The sequence below is a fragment of the Seriola lalandi genome, unplaced genomic scaffold (assembly GCF_002814215.2).
Source record: "Seriola lalandi dorsalis isolate HSWRI2012SDOR001 ecotype SW California unplaced genomic scaffold, Sedor1 jcf7180002054553, whole genome shotgun sequence".
Lineage (NCBI taxonomy): Eukaryota > Metazoa > Chordata > Actinopteri > Carangiformes > Carangidae > Seriola > Seriola lalandi.
In genome coordinates this window covers 731,402-752,032 of record NW_019525106.1, presented here as the reverse complement: position 1 = coordinate 752,032, position 20,631 = coordinate 731,402, and the positions used below count along the sequence as shown (strand labels likewise).

The 20,631-nt window shown below is 38.6% G+C and overlaps 1 protein-coding gene and 1 long non-coding RNA gene across 2 annotated transcripts; one reads left to right on the top strand and one right to left on the bottom strand.

Moving 5' to 3' along the window:
- Positions 1 to 158: 158 nt before the first annotated feature.
- cry1b (cryptochrome circadian regulator 1b) lies at positions 159 to 9,886 on the bottom strand. The gene is made up of 11 exons (XM_023415512.2): positions 9,101 to 9,886; positions 6,322 to 6,430; positions 5,897 to 6,039; positions 5,565 to 5,749; positions 5,340 to 5,428; positions 4,855 to 4,995; positions 4,382 to 4,693; positions 4,106 to 4,257; positions 3,417 to 3,619; positions 2,403 to 2,540; positions 159 to 1,996 (listed from the first exon to the last, which is right to left on the bottom strand). The coding sequence occupies exons 1-11, from the start codon at positions 9,256 to 9,258 to the stop codon at positions 1,914 to 1,916; spliced, it is 1,713 nt and encodes a 570-aa protein (XP_023271280.1). The 5' UTR covers positions 9,259 to 9,886; the 3' UTR covers positions 159 to 1,913.
- Positions 9,887 to 13,777: 3,891 nt separating this feature from the next.
- On the top strand, positions 13,778 to 17,340 carry LOC111661754 (uncharacterized). Its single transcript, XR_015437815.1, has 4 exons — positions 13,778 to 14,204; positions 14,770 to 14,910; positions 15,016 to 15,149; positions 15,329 to 17,340. It is a non-coding gene; the product is annotated as an uncharacterized LOC111661754 (long non-coding RNA).
- Positions 17,341 to 20,631: the final 3,291 nt, after the last annotated feature.

The following is a 20,631-nucleotide window of genomic DNA, read 5'->3' as shown; positions in this document are numbered from 1 at the left end:
TTTTGGCTTTTGCATTAGAATGTGAAAGGTTTATGGAGGGGTGAATATATTTTATAGGCACTGCATTTCATTCCATGGCTTGTTGCTGGATGCAGGGCTCTGTTCATGAAATATTACATTGCATCCACAGGACATAATAATAAATAAATAATGGACTCTTGTTCTTTGTGGTTCCCCTGCAGGTGCAGGATGGCTCATGGTTGTCTTTTTAATTTTTTTGCAGATTGGAAAAAAAAGGTGTTACATTTTCACACAGGTGTCTTCACCTCTTATCAATCTTACTGAATCCACTTATTTTCTGCTTTGGAAAGTCAACATATTAGTTGTAAGAAGAATCTATTGCATGAGATCAACAAACTTCATCAGTCACTGCGAATGATGATGCAACCTCTCCCAGCCCAAGAGGTGCAACATAAATGACTGGAGGGTTCAGGCAGATGGTGGATGGACGGTGAGAATTGAAATGTTGGCAGTGAGGCCAGTGAGCACGCTCTCATGCACACCCTGAATGACAGGCACACAGAGAGGGCTGGTAAAGAGGCATATGTGTCTGACAGTGCTGGTATGGATTTTTTTTGAGGGCCCACCGGGATTTGATGACAGTCCAACGATGACTGTGGGTGTATTGTATCGTTGTGAGGACCTTCCCAAAATGTACAAAATGTTGTACAATCCACCTTGAAACCAAAAAACCATTGTGATGAAGTTGTAGTATTTAAACAATACAGCTTAACTCAAAAACATAAATAGGCAGCTTTACAGTCCAATCAGCCATATGTGCACCAAACATTTGTGTAAATTAGACAAACAAAAATATGGGCATTTAAATGTAAAATGTATAACTTAAACTATAGTTTCTCTTAGTTAGCTGTGAACATATCTCACATTCTTGGAGATTCCAGATTTCCTTAAAATAGAATGATCTGTCCTATCTACTGAGCGGCAGCAGGAGACTCTGAGATCAATTTCCTTTCCAAATGATTAACAAAACACAAAACAATTCAATTTGTACATTTTGCAACAAACAAATTTCAAGTTTTTTTAAATACTGTTCACAATTACTGGTATTCAATTCCTTGTGTGAAGAGAATGATGGCAATAAAGTTTGTATTATAGTGCAAATAAAACAAATATACAACGTTTGTCTTGTATTGCCATTTCGATACACTTAGAATTTGGTCAAAAATACAAAAATAATATATCTTTTAACATGGGAAACAAAAGCACATGCATTCACGGTAGAACTTTCGAGTTTTGGTAACATTATTTACAAAAGAAGTTGTGAAATTCCATGACCAAATATACAAAAGTTGGAAATTAAAAACAATAAATATTTACAAAGTATATGACAGCCTTTGTAAGGTTTGCTTTATTGCCAAACCTGACAGTCTTGCTTCTAATTTCCTTTACTACTGTTTGAGTCAGTGTGCCAACAATGGGCGAGGGTGTCAGCTGCTGTACATATCTTCTGATTCCCATCACTACAGATGGAGATTTTGACATTTTCACATAATGGTGTGGAGGCCACAAATACTGTAGTGGAAGACAACAGGTGGCCTCACAACACTCTAATGTGAAGAGATTCTTTGTGTTTGCCTTTTTTTACCTTAATGTGTAAGGCTTTATTCTCTCAATTACGACCAATTTCTCCACGTTTCTTCATCTGTTCCTGAGATGTGTGGTGTGTTTTACAGTATCTGAAGACACGTGACTGATTGACTCATTACATATATCATGTACTGTGGAGAGTCCTTTAGACTGACGGCCAATAGTACTTGCTTGATCCACCACCCACATTCTGTCTACTCCATGGTTGGTAGTTAAAGTTATTACTGTGTTAGCTGTGTGCGCTGCAGGATAGGGTGGTACCAGAGGATACAGACTGACAACCTTTGTATTCAGTCTTTTACACGCTATTTGCTCTGCCTCCAGGATTTAGAGCTGCTCTTGGATGGAGCCTCTTCATAGCGCCTCTTCTGCGTCGACGGTCCTCTTTCTGCGTTAAAAGATAACACACAGGTCATAATAACAGTTAGAGATTATTTGAAATTAATTTGGTATCATCTTACATTTTATATTGTGAATAGAATATAAAACATTGACATCAATTAGTTCAACAAGTGAATATACTTATTAGGCTATTACTTTTCTTTGCAGTATAGCGTCTTGACTTAGAGCATATTATTGTTTTTTAATAACTGAGTTGTTTTGGCAGAACAACAGTAGTTTATTCAATATTTGAACATAACAAATATCATGTTGCCAACTTTCCCAAGTCTCATGGGTATTAATTTTAGCCATGAGTGTGATGAAATTGAGTAAATAACATGAGTATCTTGTCTGCATTGTACAATTTAAATGTATTTTAACCAACGATGATGTCAACCATCTAGCCTGTGTACCTGTTCGAGACGTTCCCTCCTGAATGGACAGGGCTTCAGAGGGCCCTCCTGGACCATGACTGGTCCCTCTGTTGACTCCTGCAGCATTACTGCCTCTTGGACCATTACTGGGATTGTCAGGTACTGTTGCCAGCAGGCCTGCAAAGAGACCAAAGCATTTAATTTACTCACAAGACAATGTTTCTTTGAGAAAATAATAACGAAGATTAGTTTTTTCTTTGACATGATGATAAAATGGTTCTTTAGCTCAGGAGCATTGTTGAATGTTTGGCAGCTACTACAAACACCAGTAAACTCTTTTAGTAAAGCTAATGAATAAGTGCCTGACACTGAAGGCACCAAAAGCAGCTGATTGATGATAATGTTTGTGTGGTGATTACTGGTGACTGCAATTTTGGTCAAATTAGATCAAACAGCCATCTGACACTAATAATACACCAAGGCTTTGAAACTGCAGTACCTGAAAGCAATAAATACTGCTGACATCTGGCCTGGAGAACAACATGGATGTGTATGGATAATATTTGCAGACAACAAAACGTGACAATTAGGATTTTCAAATTAACTTTCTGAATCCTTCACCTTCTTCATTTCTAGGCTTTTTTTTGCACATCATGTTTTTACATGTGTCAGTTTTTTGTACTTGGGTGGTTGCTGATGTAGTTTAATGAAATAGTAGCGCAACTTTGGGTATTCTATCTGTCAGATGCCCCTTATCAATCACACAACAATATAATTTATTCCAGTGCAACTAAATAAATAGTAATGCAATACTATGTGCTGTGCATTTGTGAGGCAAAGCAATGAAGAACATAGTATGTTAGCTTTTAGATCTACTGTCCGAAATTGTGGTTTATGGGGTTGGGTCTCATAACACAGGCTTGCTGGTATTGCAGGCTGGTATTGACAGGCTATTTTCATGGACAAATGTTTATCTGTATAAATCCAGGTAGAATTCCAGATATTAAAAAATACATTAAAATGCATGCTTGAGTATCTGAGTCATTTCCCTACCCAGTCCTTTGTAGCAGGAAAGCTGCTGGTAAATTTGCTTCATCCTCTCTATGTTGATGCGGCTGGCCTCAGCATGGTTCACCATGGGCTTGGGGTAGTGCACTCCTATGATACACTTGGCTGCCTTCTGCACTTCCTCTGGGGCATTCCAGGGATCATAGATGTATCTGGCTGGAAAGCCCCTCAATATAGGTAAATAACGCCTGTAAGCAGACAAAGAAGAAAATGAAAACAGATGTAGAATGAAAAAAATTATGATAAAACTGGGTGGAACATGATATAAGGTGAGGAAGACTAATGTAACACACTACAGAAATTTGTGACCGCCTTGTCTGAGATTCAACCATCATTAATACCGAGTGTGAAAGTGGAAATAAGGTCACAATTTTTTTTAATCGCTGTTTACCAATTACTGCACATGATTGCATCACATTTGGGAGAACTTCTGTCGTGTGATGCTGATAAACCACATTATCACAAATTCAACAAAAATTGTATGAAATCTTAAACAATTTGTTCATATTTTGGAAATCTTTATGCAACCACGACAAATCATTTCCCCCCTGTGAGGCTACAAGAGATCACAAGGTTAATCATGTGATCTTCCTCTAATTTAAATAACTGCATGGGACATTATGAAAGGCCTGTGCTTCTATATTCATATGATGCAGATGAAAGTACTGACTGACCGTATGTAGTCACCACTGGGGTCTGTGCGTCGTCCAAATCCCACAGGGCAGTAACAGTGGAAAAACTGCTGGAAAAATGAACTGCATGAAAGCCACATCCAGCTGCCAGCATTTACACTCCAGTCTGCATCCAACAGCAACTCTTCAAACACCTGTACAAGACACACAGGGGACAGTTGAGACAACGCATGGTAGTTATGTAAATCAGAGCAATAGGCACCAGGACAGCAGACAGGTAGCTTCATGTACTATTCATGTATTTTTCTTAGTTCTTACCTTCATGCCTTCTTCCCAGCTGACCCAGAGGTCTCCCCTGGTGAGGAAGCAGGCCACAGCATGCCTTGCCAAATGATGGATCCAGCCCTCCTGCCTTAGCTGGGTCATAATGGCATCTATCCAGGGAAAACCTGTCCGTCCCTCTGCCCACTTGGCCAGCGCTTCTGGGTTTCTGTCCCAGGGGATCTGGACGCACACAGTGTTTCCCTCCATCTTGTCAAAGCAGGGGTTGTTGGTGGCAGTCGTATAGAAGAACTCCCTCCACAACAGCTGTCCATACAAGGAAAGTGGGGGGGTGCTGTTCTTCTTGACCTGATAAGACAGAAAACATAAAAGCAACATGAATAGACTAGTTTGACTCGTTCACCATTACACAAAATAAATGTTTTTCCACTCTTACTTTAAAAATTAAAAAAATATTCCAAGAATAAATTCTTTGTATTGGCTCATGTCTTGTCAGTGGCCATTCGTACCTTCCTGTACAGATCAGTAAGTTTGAAGTAGAAGAGCCGACAGGAGAGACATCCAAAGCGCAGGTAGGGGCCGAGCCCTGTGGGACTGGCCAGCAGGGAGTTCGCGTTCATACGAGGACGCTCAAAGTTTGCCACCCATGCCTGTAAAAAGATGGTCGGTCAGCTTTAACTATATAATACCACTGAACATTTGAAGAAATGACAGACATCAATAAGTTAGGAAAGTTAGGATACTTTTCAGTCTCAGGCCTCAAAACTTGATGCTCAAAAGAGGTGACAAAACAAAGATGCTGTTGATCATGATGATGATGATGAAATTTGTCTGGGCTCAATGTTTATATTTACTGTAAGTTTAAATCACCACTGATGGTCCACAACACTAAGACAAAGACTTGAGCAAGGTGAGTTGTGAGCTAAAGCCAGAGGTAATGGTAACTGCAGTCATTTTTTTTCAGTGTATACTGTGTAGTAGAATGTCTTTTTACCTTCCTCTCCAGGTGCCGCTCTAACCTCATGAGGGCTTCTGTTTCTCCACCTGGCCAAACTGCTGTGGTCAGGCCCTCTGTCTCAAATCCTAAAAAAACAAAATATACAAGCCTGTAATATACAAGTCTGTGGCTGTGCTGGTTTGCATTTGTACATATAATGCAATGCCAGAGTATCAATGCAGACAACATACACACAAACTCACGAATAAAGAAAAACCTTACCAAGCTCTTCCAGGGAGGGCACCCCAAACTTGTCATCATGGTCATCACCAATGGGTGTGGCACATTTTTTAATGACCTCAGATGTGATTGTCCCTGCAGGCAGCTCCACAGCATCCATATGGTTGATGAGGGCCTGGAAGCGCTTGTATGTAAGAGGAGGCTGACCACCATTGAGTTCCATGATCCTTTAATAGAGAAAAAAGGAAATGCATTAAAAGGGAATCAAACCTAAACCCACACACACCCACACACACACCCACACACACACCCACACACACACACACAATTCAACAGGCACAATTCACATTGTTCCAAACAGGTTTGTTACTCACTTTTCCAGATCATAGAGCGTGTGTGAAATCCGCACTATCACCTCTACCGCAGCCTCGTTGGCTAGTTTTTGGATGGCGGTATCACGTTCCTTGCCAAATGGCTCAGAGTCGTATTCATAAGATAAATGGGTGATCTGCCATTCCTGAGAAAAAATGCAATATACACACATGGACAGTCATATTTAGAATTTGTTGTTTTATTCTGAACAGAACAATCTTAGGTCACTTGATATGAAATAAGAGTCATAAGAGATTCCAAGATGTTTCTATTCATCTAAAATATTAAATATCTTTGAATATGGAAGGTTCGATGTAATCAATATGGAAGGCAGTATCAGAAGTATCAAAATTTGATTTATTTCAAAGCATAGAAAAGCAAAGAAAAGTATACAGCTGTGTCTTCTAATCTATGTGATCTCTGGTACCTTAAAAAGACGAGGGAAGACATCTGTAGGCTGGCCTCTGATGACAAATAAGCGGGAGTTGATTTTGCGCAGGCTGGCATCCAAGTCCTCTAAACAATTCAACAAAAACCTGGGACCAGACAGAATGAACTAATCAATTATACATGCAAGATAACATCTTAACACCAAGGTTACAAAAAATGCAATCATGAAACCATTAATATTATTTGGGTCTACACAACCACTGCTGCAGGGGGAAGGTATGGGTGTGTGTGTGTGTGTGTGTGTGTGTGTGTGTGTCACATGGGTGACATTTCAATAGAACAATAATGTCTGTTTAGACCCCTCTGATTGAGTTAATAATTAAGATGGCTAGACATTCAAAAGCCTCAAACTGTAGCTTAGCATGTTAGCATATGTGGCAGTTAATCAACAACACAAAACAAAGTGTTTACAGATGATCCATGTAGAATTACTCAACTGTGACTATATACAATGTAATTCTCATCAAGGCATCTCTACACAAGAGGAACAACAAAAAATGGATCTGGGCGTTTCATGCAAATGAGAGAAGTGGTTTTTGCCCTGACAGAGGTACTCCCTTCGGCATGTACCTTGAACCTTGTGACTTTGTAGACCATTACATGGACAAAAAGCTATATCAGACACTATAGGAAAGGGAAAACTCCGACAAAGACAACGGAACAAAAAGCTTGCATAAATTAAGAGAGTGGATGAAATGGAAGATTCAAGTGTGTGAACAGGCAGCCCTCTTCTGGTGAAGTTTTTGTCGACACACAAACCACCATGCACTGCACCTGCAAAATGTTACTAGCAACCACACGTAGACACTTAACTCGAGACTGTGCCTTGTGTCAGTTTGGTAACTTCCCAACATTTAATACAGTGAGAGGCAGAAAGACAAATGTATTTCTGCATTTGAATCAAACTTTTTCTCTGTCGTGCAATCAGCACAATGACAGCAAATCTGAACTTGTTCAAAACAGACATAGCACCTTTGGTTAAAGCCTAAATGCTTTTTCATTTTTTGTAAGATTTGAGTATCAAAAACCTTACAAATTCATACAAAGCAGGTTATTAGTTCTTAAAGGCAAGATCAAACCTGAAAACCAAAGGACAGAATAATAACTGCTACCTTCTCACTAGTGAAATTGATGTGCAGGTGTCCTAATCCACGTGATAATATAAAGCCTTGGATGAGTAATAGGCTCATATCTCAAAAAGTGTGGAGATCTTGTAACCAACAGTACCAATGAAGGAAATGAGTCTCATGTATTATAAAAATTAATACTATGAATTTGCAGAAATGTATCCCTTCATGCAGTATTTTAAACTCCCCAGTCTACCCAGTCTCTTAAACTAATAAACTATATTATGTTGTCTATAGATTTATTATTACAAATGAATCATTTAATAATTTTTCCACTAACACTTATAAGTGGCGCTATTGCGCACAGAAACAGAGCAGTAACATTGACTACCACTGAACTTTGAAATACTGTCAAAGTACTCGCAATAATATGGTAAAAGCTGAAGGATGAGGATGCATGTGATGAGCTAGAAATAATGTGCACATTGTAAATGAGGTGATGTAGCTGACTAAAGGGGGTGGTGTGGGGCAGGGTCTGGTAAGTGTGTGTGTTTAATGTAGGTCAAAACTGTGAGATGGCATGATGTAATGACCATAACACACTGACCCAATTTCTTACCCCTCCATTGAAGGCTGAGCAGCAGTTAGTAAGCGGGAAAAAATTGCTTGTATCATGGTGGTGGTTAGGCACCACACTCACTGTCTGGAGCCTTTTCACCATACACAAAGATCCCACTATATTGCTGTAATAAACACTGCCTCTGTGCTATCATTAAGATAGCATGCTGGCATTCCATAATCAGAGGCATGAAGTGTAACAAAACAGTGCAGCGCTCCCCTTTACACAGATGTTGATCCGGCTATGTGACTACCACCGATGCTGGGTTACCTTTTATACAATTCTACCATCATGCCATTTATATAAACGGCAAGGAAGAATAGGTTGTACTGCTTCTCTTCTCCTTATGCTTCTCTTCATCTCATCCAGAGTTTTCCATGACTTTTCACCATGTTTTGTTGCATGTCTGCAACTCAAGGGGGAGTGACCATGTCAGCCTCCAGATGGTGACATCCTGTCAACACTGGGTGGAATATAGGCTATTTTCATATCCTAAAATGTCTCATAAGTGATTAAGCAATACTAAACGTGTGAAATTGAGCTTTATGGATGACCTAAATAGTGTGCATCATCTTTTGACAACTAAAAATACACCATTTCGTCTAAAGATATAATTTCCCACAGAGAAAGGATTTTGCAAGCAGCAGTAGAGGATATTGTCAGTTACAGGTGCTTAAATCGAGTGATCAACTGTTTTATTTTAATAAACTAAACGAATGTAGGCCATCTCCAGTGACATTAACAATCAAATATAAGTCCACTTTATCACTTACACCCTTTAATATCTAATTTTACAATATTTACAACGAATGTAGGAGAAGACTACAGAAGACTGTGTTTAACCAGAAATGCAAACATGTAGCACATTTGGACTGACAGGTAGGTGGTAAATTAAGTGAAAGTGGGAGATCTGGATGGATCATCTGTAAGATTCTAATTAGGATTCTCTAGATTTAGACTGGAGGTCCAGTAATGATAAAAAATTAATAGGTTAAACCCTCCACCCACCTATCATTCCCTTTGACACTCACATACTACTACAAATTTTGACATCCTGTCCCACCCCTTACCTCCACCTGTTGATGCCCACATTGGAGGACCCTGCGAACCAGGGGTCCAGGATGTAGATGCAGCGCAGGGTGTCCGCTCCCCGGATAGAGTCCCTTAGAGACGGGTTGTCGTGCAGCCGCAGTCCTTTCCTGAACCAGTGGATGGTGTTGACCACCATGTCGACGGCCCTCTTTATTTATCCCTGGTCGGGTAAGAAGGAGGGGAACGGGGTTCCCAAAAAACAACAAAAAGACGCCCTCTTGCGTTGATTTGGCAGCAAAATATTTAAGTGTCCATTCAAATTCGAGGACGAAGTAGTTTTTAACCTGGTCAGTGGATTCGTAGGGAAACGTTAGAGGTTTGTCTGACCTTAACCTTGCTCCATGAACATATCCACAGAGTAGGGTCTCCCGATCAGCAGCGGCTGCATGTGTGGACAGCAGGTGACTCCGCAGGACTCAAGAAAAACGGCACAACTCCTGTCTCGATTAGAAGCAACGACGAAGTGAGCACATTTTACGGAATTAAGCTCGAAATAAACCCGTATGCAGCTACTAGCGATGTGTTTAAGTTGTATAACTTTCGCCAGCTATCACACGAGGCGTGAGTGAAGCCCGTGTAAAACAAGCTTCTAGGTCGCAAAAAAGAACAAACGCGCAAATATTTCAGGTTTGTATCCACAAGCAGCAGTAGTCTTCACAAATTAAACACACAGTTAACCCCAGAAACAGGCTAAGCATTGGTTATAAATTGTAAAGGCTGGTAAACTCGTCGTCCATGCAAGACGTCCTTTCTGTATCAACAGATCCACCCACATGAATACGCAGGGAGGAATGGAGGACTCTGATTGGTCAGAATCAGCCCTTATACAACTTTTTCTCTGTCACGTTTCAGTAATGTGCTTTCCTATCTCTGCTTACACGCTCAATACGGTTGTTTAAAATGATTTAAACGTCGAGATTTGCTCGTATTCTCTCAGTATTTTCTGTCAGGGTTCACTTTGGGGTGCAGAAATAAAAAAATTACCTCTAGAGGTTTATGATAAAGCAGCTAATCGGAGGCTTTGGATTGTGTTATGTGGTATACCCAGAGTTACCCGGATGAGCACATGCAGTGCGGCGAGGTTTGCCTGGTATCAGGTGTGCTCGATTTAGTCTAGGGAACGTACCGTTCCCACTGCAGTTGTGCGTTTGGTCGAACATGTCCAGCCCCGCCCGCATTAAGAGTCGATAATCTCTAAGCAATGTGAGCCACGTTAAATTACATAAAACACAAAATTATGACATTAAATCTACAATAGCTAATATGTAACCATACGGGGTCAAGGCTGTATTATCAACCCAGCAAAACAGGAAACTGCCCCACGGCTCTTAGACCCCAAAGCCCTAAATTCACTACGTATAATTTAGGTCTACATAGTTCACACAATCTCAAATCTGTCTGTAATTTGTAGGCCTACCACTGAAGTGCAGTAGACTATCAAATATGATGGGCCCTTCATCCTCCATTTTGTGGCACTTGTCTTGTAGAGGGGCTCTGTGTCAAAGTATAGGTTTAATACCTAAATTGTTTTATTTTCCAGTGTTTATTCAAATTGCTTTATTTTTTTCTGTGTCACGTAATTAACACACAGAGTGGCATTGCAGTATTATTCTGTCACAGGAGTACTGTGGCAATAATCAACAATTATTTTCATCATCAGTAAGTGACAATTATTTTCTTTCATAATTGATTCAATATAAAATGTAGGAAAATGGCAAAAAAGGCCTGTCAATATTACCTGAAGCCCAAGTTAACATATTCAGTTTGCTTGTTGTGTCAGACCAACAGTCAAACCTATGACGATGTTGAATTTACTATCATATAAAACTGGTAAATATTTATTTACATTTATTTATTCCCATTTTAGTACCAGTGAATTTTTTGAATTTTTGCTTAAAATTAGTTGCATGATAAATGAGTTGGAAAAAGAAGTTCATTTTCTGTAATCAACTAATCAGCTAATCGTTTCAGTATCATACAGTATCTACTAAGTAACTATCTATCTGTATAGGCTTTTAATATGTTCAGAACATTATACCTGGCAATTTCCATTTTTGTTGTAGTCATCTACAATAGACTAATTGGAAAATCAGCTTGGCTTGAAACAGCCTGCTGACGGTAAACAGCAAAGCTTAATGAATGGCAGTAAAGTGTGCGCTGTGGCTGTTCCATAATAATTCCTGGTGTAGTTGTTGCTTTCGAACCAAAACAGTCTTGCTTTTCCCTCTTATCCCTCTCCCAGAGTAAATTACAGTGGATTTCTACAGCATGCTGTTTTTTGGGGCTTATCCTGCCTTCCCGACATCACGTCATTATGGATATCTAGGCAATCTTACTACAGAAGAGAGTCTGCATGTTCATATTTGTGAACATGGGGTTAGGGGCTCTCCTCTAAAGTTAGAAACCAAAGGGAGAACCTTAAAATGTGCAATGTCATCCCAGTTTGCTCTATAACAATGAAGGGGCTCTGATGCTGTGAGGCCAGTGAATGTTTGTGTATTTTCTTACATGAAAATTGCTATTTTATATCTTAAACCTTATGTCCAATTTAAAATATGGATGAGACCTGTAAGGAGGTACACTACACAGCTACTGTAGATTATGGGTTTAGTGAGGTAATGTATTTCTCCCAATGGCTCAAAGTAATTTCAGCTGTATAACTTCAGTAACCTGATTGATGAAAACAAGCCATTGCCTTTTTTAAGAATCTCACATTTGCCATGTCTATACGTCCAGAGTATCTTAGTTCATCATTTGCACTCATTAGCTCTTAATGTGTAGGGTTTAATTAAAAAGCCTCTCAACATTTTCATTTGTCACTTATGACATATAATAATTAGATTAAAAAAGGATTTTTAGCTTGTAAAGTGATGTTCACAAATGATTCCAAATGTAGTTGCAAATCAACTTTGTAAACCTGTAAAATATATTTGCATGCGAAATTCAAATTTGTATGTGTGAAGAGGTGTAAAAAAAAAAGAAAAAAAAAAGGAATGTGATTTAAATTTGTGAACCACTGACATTAGTGGTGGGGTAACACAAAGACACTGAAAGAAATTATTTTATCAATGTCTGTGTACAGATAGAGTGCAGAAAACTAAACTAATCCTTTCTGGCACATCCTGAAATGCCGTGGTATGAAGGCAACAGAATCACCTCCCCTCTGATTGGACTTTGCTTTGTGATTTGACGGTCATTGTCCAGTTAGATTCACATGTTTACAAATTAGGTCAAAATTGTACTGGTAACTTCAGTGTAACACACTGTGTGGGAGCTTTGAGCACCAAGTTTTATACAAAGCACTTTGTCTTTCACAGTGTCTGTGTGTGTGACCTCACCACTGGTCATTTGTTCAGTTTTGTTCACAAAGTCTGTGTTTACGTAACACTCGTTTGCAGTATTTTGCTGTTTTTGAGGGTAATTTTCAACACATTACAACAGAACTGCACTGTAAACTAGAATGAAACCATCAGCATATTGTGGTTGATTTTACAGCTGTATAGCTTAGGTCAGTAAAATGATAAATCAGAGTTGTTACTGAATAGTTCCTCATTACTTTATCATTATGTCACAATGAGTTCCTTCACAACAAATCAGAGACAGCAAGTTTTCAAACAGGAAGTGTTTTAATTGTACTATTCAAGCCACATATATATATATATAAATATATATCAATAATCATATCCACAGTATTTTCTGATGCATTAGTGATGATGATGACTTAAAAAAGATTGTATAATAAACTGATTAATTTTAACTCATCTTAAACATTTAACCACACACAGTAAATTTTGCAGTGTTAAATATGCTGTGTCAAAGTGCATTGACTCTTTCGGAGTTATTACAACAACAGATTGAGATGAATGCCCCCTGGTGTTGGTTTTTATTTATTTTTATTTATTTATTTATTTATTTTTGCCCCCTGGTGTTGGTGAAAATTTCCGGAGTTGAAAGACGCCGTGTTAATTTGACTCTGGAAAGCCCCGCCCACCTCTTCCTCCTCCAAACTGTTTTGTATTTTTCTGGACACCATTTTTCTCCCCGTCGAACGACTGCGGTAAGTTTCTTATTTTTTCCATATTAACCCAATTTTAAGTTGGCGTTTCAGAAGAAACGGTGTTTTAGGAGAACAATGTGTTGTTGGCCCCCGTATTTGAGCGGGTTTTGTATCTTAACACCAAATTCGACAAGACGGCTAACGTGACCGAGTGAATACCTAGCTTAAAATGCGCGCGTGTCAGAACTTGACCATGTCCGCAAAAGGCAATTAACTTAGCAATATAATGTGGAGAGATAGTTTTGTTGTATTAAACATAACTTAAATTCTGGTGAAAATTGCCGTGAGTTGAGAAAAAATAACCCCCACATTGGCTGAATGGCTGTTCAAATCAACAGTAACGTTAACCATCAAGTGTGCGGCATGTGCGCATTTTTAAAAATTATTTATTTATTATTATTGGTGACCAAACAAATCCACCAGCTAAGTTAATTATTTCATATTATATCAGCATTTGCCTGTGTTGGTGAGGGGAGTTGGCTAAACTAGCTAACGTTTGTGTTAATAACTAGTCTAACCTTGATATTAGTCTCGGCCGAGGCATTAACATATTAACTTCAGTCATTATATTCTACGGTAAATGATGTGATGTAACACAAAGCTGTATTCGGTTTTGGGAAGCAGTTTGCACATGTTTGAGAAATTGACCGCATGCCTCCCCTCCAGCTTGGTCTGCTCTGTGACGTACATCAGTTTAGACGGCTCGTAACGTTGTTTCAGCAAAATGTAAAGTGGGATCATATTTGTTTTTTGGAGTGATTTTTCGTGTAGCCTACGGTAAAGTTAACAGCACAGACTCATGTGTTTTATTTTGAAGTAAAAAAAAAAGGGAAGTAGTCCGTGTGAAATCATGCTTACTGTCGCAGTGCGTGATGTACCGTCAGCCATAACAGCTGTTGTCTCAAAGTTTGTTTTCTCATTTGCGTTAACGTGAAGTCACATGGTAAAAAGAGATACTTGTCACATTTCTGAGACAAGCTGAGGCACGTTGCTGGAATCATAAACGGTGGTTACAGTGGACGCAGGTAATGTCAGTCCCAGGCCAAGCTTTTGTGATGTGATTTGATTAGTTCATAAGCTGACGTGATTAAACATAAGTATAACTGATCCCTGCTTGTCATTTCTGCAAAAAGCTGATCATTTGTCTGCTGTTTGGTGGCCTGAAACAAACAACACATTTTCTTATTTTCGAATTGAACATAAAAGTTGGTCTCGTTGGCTGCTCTGTTGAAAACCATGCACTTATTGTTATATTTGTGTTTTTGTTATCATAATAAGCATATAAGAGTTTTTGATTGCAGGTAAGAAATTGATATTGGAATCAAGCTTTGCACTGGAAGCTTTAAGGTGCTAATAGTAACTGTAATAGTAACTTTTGAGTACAAATGTTACCATCTGTAATCACACTTAGTAAGTTTGAATGCATGCTTTCTTTGCTTAAAAAGTAGTAATAATATAAGTTTTATGTCACACATTAATTTATTGATGTTTGTTCAAAAGTGATGTTCCAGATTCATTGGATATGTGTGAGTATTAGACCAACATGAATTCATAAGTCTGGTTTACACAAGCATTTGTCTTCTCCTGTAGCATTTGCAAAGTTTGGTGTGCCAGCTGTGACAGAGGGTGTAAAGGTTGTTGACAGTTCGGGGACTGAGTTGGATGACGATGTATTTGAGGATGTAGTTAAGGATCCCTCAGCTGGAGTGCTAACCATCAAATATGACACAGGTTTGTCTCAGTTACATTTGTAATTTATATTACAGTATTTAATGGACATGCTAGTTCCTTGTGGTTAATATTTTTCCTTCCATCTGCTTCTCCTATCATGGTCAGAATCTGTCTCCATGGTACCATCTCCTGAGCAGTCTGAACCACCAACCCTTGATTCATCTTATTCTCAAGATACAGACATCCTTTCAGAGGGTCCTTCCGGTAAACGGCAGAGGCTGGACACAGAAGCCAAGCACGTAAGAATTAACACAATAACACCAGAGCAGAACAGGAATTATTTTTAGGGCACCTAGGCCATAAAAAAGAATTTAGTGTTATTTTAATGACCATTTGTTTTTAAGATCTTTTTTTAAATCCCTACTTATTAAAGGGATGTATTCTCAACATACTGATTTGTTTTGCTCTTTGTGTGAAGTTGGTGGAATCCATTCTTGCCAAGAAACCTGGTGGGGAACGCATAATAAATAAATATAATCGAAGCAAGTCCCTGACAGATGAAACCAGAAGGAAAATGGTGAACATACTGGCAGCTGACATGACGGAGAAGAATGGGTAATTTTTAAATAGTTTTTAGTTAGCTCAATGTAGCTTTTAGATTAAAGTAAAATCTTTGTTAGATCCGGTGTATACAACTGAGAAATATTTACTTTTTTAATCTTGCAGTACATCACCACATCACTTCAAATTCCAATTTTTGAACATGCGATTCATGGTACTGTAGTTCAGGTCACTGGGGACAATCTTGGTTTGCATGGTCTGTTTGGCCTTGTGGAGTCATTTGGGACTCGATATTGCTGTCGTTTCTGTCTCCTTGAGAAACACTGTTTTCAAACCGTATTCTGTGAAGATGATCCGGAAGTTGTTTTAAGAACTGTTGATGCGCATGCACGGCACTATCAGACTGTACAAACAGATCCTAGGCCGCCTCATGTATATGGTGTGAAACGCGTTTGTCTGTTGAATTCACTTCAGTATTTCAACACAGCCAACAACTTTGCTGTAGATATAATGCATGATATTTTAGAGGGGGTTGGTCAGTTTGAGGTGAAACTGATTCTGAAGTAGATTCAAGGCAACTTCCTAAGTGCTGAACAAGTGGCTGGTAGAATACATGTATATGACTATGGTTTCAATCAACAGCGAAACCGTCCACCTCTGCCAACAGATAAGTTGATGGGTGGAAGTAATGATTTGGGGTTGAATGCCATACAGTCGTAATTGGTGTTTGTTACGCAATATGCCTTCGCTATTTGGTGATTTAATCGAGACAGATGATACACACTAGCATCTCCTACTTTTGCTTCTACATATTGTTAACATTGTATTTTCACCAGTCCAGTCAGAAGGCATGACCATATACCTCAAACATTTAATCATTGATCATCATAGGCTGTTCAAGCAATTATTTCCTGAAATAAATCTCTTGCCAAAGCATCACTTCATGATGCATTACCCTCGTAGCATAAAGCACATTGGTCCGATTTTGCACACATGGTGCATGCGTTACGAAGCCAAACAAAAATTCTTCAAGCAACAATTAAAAAGCTTTAAAAACATTACAAAGACATTAGCCAAAAAGCACCAAAGTTATATGTCAATGTATCATGAATCTTTTAGCAAGGAAAGATTAATTTTAGGTCCAGGAAAGATGGTGACACTTTTTAAGTTAAAACAGGGTGCAACAATTGCTGCAAAATTTGGAACTGTTTTCTCAACCAGTGTGTTTTCTGCCAAATGGATTAAATATCATGGTACAGAGTACCGTCGTGACTTCATTATATGTACTGAGGTAGCATGTGAAATGCCTGTATTTTGTAAGATTGACACGATTGTTGTAAAAGATAACTGTGTTTTGCTCTGTATAAAATTGATGGAAACCATGTGTTTTGATAACCATTACCACGCCTTTTAAGGTCAAGCTCCATCCAGACAAGGTTCTAAAAGTGTTGCACATAAATGATCTTTTTTTACTTCAAACCATTTGATTTTCAAATGAAGTATGGTACAACAGATACCGCCTTGTATGTTGTTCCATATTGCCATTTTATGCAGACCTAAGGTCAGTGTTCTAAAGTGGTGGCGTTGTTATGCTGACCAAAAGTTAACTGTTTTTATGCTTATTTTCACTTCACCTGGAGCTCTGTAATGGCAGGGCAAGTACACTGTTACACGACCTTACTGTTACGTTGTGGCTTGTGTTTTTCCAAAGGTTTTAAAGTGGTGCATGTGAACAAGTTGTTGTATTGTGGTGCCTGGCACGGCAGGCACACCCATTGCACAACTATTCACTTTTTTTTTTTTTTTTTTTTTAAATTGCAGTACGTGAACAGTTAAGTGCTTTTGTACAACTAAAAGTTGAAAATACAAATGTTAAATGCATCTTGAAAAGGTGCTTTTGTACAATTAAAAGTGAAGTGGTTAAATGCATTTTTGTGGTAAATTGATTTTATTCAATGGTACAAGTATTATTTAATTATTATAGATAGATGCAATTTGACACTACAAAAGTGTAAAAATAACACTACATATTTATCTGTGCAGTGTTAATGACTGTTAGGATTTAACTCTATCTGAGTTGGTTTTTCACAGCAACAGAGTAAATCATCAACACAGTAGTGTGTAAAATTAACACTTATTAGAGTTATATGAGTGTCCAGTGTTAACCGTCAATAGCTCAATGCAGTGTTAAAAAGCATTAGAATTAGAGTTGATTTGACACCACAGTAGAGTAAGTTATCAACACTGCTGAGAATCATATTTACTCTCTCCAGAGTTATTTAACCTGTAGTGTTAACTTTTATTAATACTGTACAGTGTTAGCCAGTGTTAATTTTTTACTAAATTTTGAGTTAATTTTACTCTGAAATTTTAACACTATGGAAAGAGTTAATTTAACACTAATTCTGATAAGGACCAAATACACTCAGACACAGTGTTAAATTTAACTCTTTAAGTGTTGATTTAAGACTGAAATTTACTGTGTAGATTTGTGTGGAAAGGAAATTACACAAAGTGCAAACTGCTGAACTATTAACACCTGTAAGAGATGAGTTGGCTGTTCCAGTGACTATACAGGACTAATGAAGATAACTGCCAACTGATTAAAGCTTAAATGTAGAAAACGCCAAGTATACTGTAAACAGCAAATGGACTGAATGATTACAATAAACTCAATGGTAAGGAAATGACACCAGTTGTCTCTTTACAGGTTGGATGGGTATGGGATGTGCTCTATTTACAATGCATCCACATCAGCATCACAGACTTTAAAATCCAGCACCCTGATTTCATTCGCTCAGTCTGCAACATGAATGTTTACTGTCGCCATGGCAACGGGGGCCGGTTTAGTAGTTAAGGTTAGCCTTCATATTAACAATGAACAATATAATTGCAATATGTCATTTCTTAACAAAACAAATATCAACACCAGCAGCCACACTATCAAAGAAAGACTCTGTGTTAAACACCCCTCCTTGTTCTTCATCACATACCTTCCTCATCTCTGCTCTCCTCCTCACTTAACTTTAGCTTTTCACTCCTTTCTCACTCCCCTCATCTCGTCACCTATTCCTGCTTGTCATTACATGCAGCTTTGCAAGCAGACACTAGATGGAAATCTTAACCAGGAATTGTTTTTGAACTGTATCAGACACAAACATTTCCCCTTTTCATATGTTTATTTTTGGACTTCATTTCTGCTTTTTTACTTTTAGGTTTTTAAATTTATTCAAAGTTTTTGTTGTTTTGTTTTTTATTTGCTTTGATTAGAGCAGCGACGGCTTTGGCCAGTGACTGACTATGAAGAGTTTGCAGCCACACTTCCCATCACGTGTTTTCGGTCAGTGGCCTAAGCAATTAGGGCTTTGTAAGATAAAGTATATGTTATAGTAAATTTTTATATATATCATTGGACAAATAGAAGGTTTGACCTGATGAAGGCTCTAGGCTGTGGCTATCACCAGAGATACTGCATTTCATCTTGAATGAATGTCTGCAGGCCTACCAAGTTTTATGGCAGTCAGTCCATCCAATAATTGTCGAGGTATTTCACTCAAAACCTCAAATGTCAGTATCATGGTGGCATACGTTATCTGACAGCCATGACTGTCTGTACAAAAGTTTGTGCCAATCCAGCCAGAAGCTGTTGAGCTATTTCCTGGATAAGTGAAAAGTGACTGGTGCTGGTGACGTAAAAGTCAGGTAATCACCAATGTCATTAAGATGCATCCTCTGGGCACCACGGATACGTTTTATCACATGTTATGGTGAGCCATCCAGTAGCAGTTGACATATTACAGTCTGGACCAAAGTGATGAACAGACCAGCCAACCATCAGACCAACATCCTTAGGGTCATGCTGATAGTGTAGGTTAAAAACGTGTCACTTAGTTTGTGCTTACGTGCTTGATGGTTATAAACTAGAAATGACCCTTTTCAAAATTACCTCATTCTGAATTGTGCTCCCTCTGACACGCTGCTCCTTAGAGACTGATTAAAGCAGAAAGGACGTATAATTTGCACCCAACGTAGACATGAAACTGTGATATTAAATAATCCTTCACAACTTTAAAGACTATAAAAGACCCTCAGTGTTCATTTTAAATCTCAATTTAGCAACTTTGATTTTCACAGCAGTGATTGTCCAAAATTTGTTGGTGCCCAACATCATAGGGTTTTTTCCCCCTCTAACAATAGAGCAGTCAATGAGCAGCCAGTGAAGTAACTGAGATAAATTATTGTGATTAAAATCAGTGGAAAGGAGGGAGACCTGGCTTCATAACAGTAATGCCTGTGGTAATCTCCCTAATTGTGTGATATTACCAGATGTAGGAGAACATGGCTACCTGGAGGTTAATCTGTCCCATGTGATATGACATTCAGACTCTGAACAATGTGTCTTTCTATATGTGCAGGTGATAGACGGCTTTTAAGGGGAAAACATTTTATTCACTGACGAAAAATGAAGTTTGACTACACAACACCAGGGTTCACTGTTGCTCCAGAATGATGCCCAACCTGCTGTCAGGTACAGAAGCTACAGTCTGTCTGCATCTCATATGTAAACTCAGCCAGATCACTGAGCAACCTTCAGATTATGAAGTAATTATTTTCACCCACACAGTTTACAGTTGCTTTCACTGAACTGGATGTGTCATTGTTACAGTATGACTGCAGTTATTTTCAGTACACTTAACCACACACCTCACTGCTTTTGTTTTTGAGAGTAAAGAATATCTCTGCAATTGTTTAGATTGTACATGTTCATTTAGCTATCTTGGCTGTCATTTCAGTTCATGCTAGAACGTTGGAGCAGGGTTCATACAGATTCCTCAGAGACAGAGAGTATGGGTTTAGTGGGGAAAAACAAAACGGATCTAGCCCAGGTTAGACCCTGTGAGTGATCCCCGCTAATGTCCTTGAAAGTAATTCAGATCTTTTCAATGAGTTCTCCTCCGGAGGAACAAAGGATACATTATGCATGCAATCTATTATTAATGGTCTTGAGTCATGTTACCATCTGACATAGTCCCTGAGAAAATATCTGAAAAGCCTGATACTCTGGAGGACTTGTCCTCTAAATGTAGTTATATAAAAGCAGCTGCTTCTTATATTATGTGATTTAATATTTACTGCAATTTCTGTCTTTCACATTTGACTTTTACACTTACCACTTGACAGGATCTCTGCATTTATCCTATTCCAACGTCAGGAGAAATA

Coding starts and splice junctions, on each gene's coding strand:
- cry1b (XM_023415512.2), bottom strand. CDS start 9,258: ATGGTGGTCAACACCATCCACTGGTTCAGGAAAGGACTGCGGCTGCAC. Junction 6,431..9,100: donor GTGGGCATCAACAGGTGGAG/GTAAGGGGTGGG, acceptor GTCTGGTCCCAG/GTTTTTGTTGAATTGTTTAG. Junction 1,997..2,402: donor GGAGGGAACGTCTCGAACAG/GTACACAGGCTA, acceptor CTTTTAACGCAG/AAAGAGGACCGTCGACGCAG.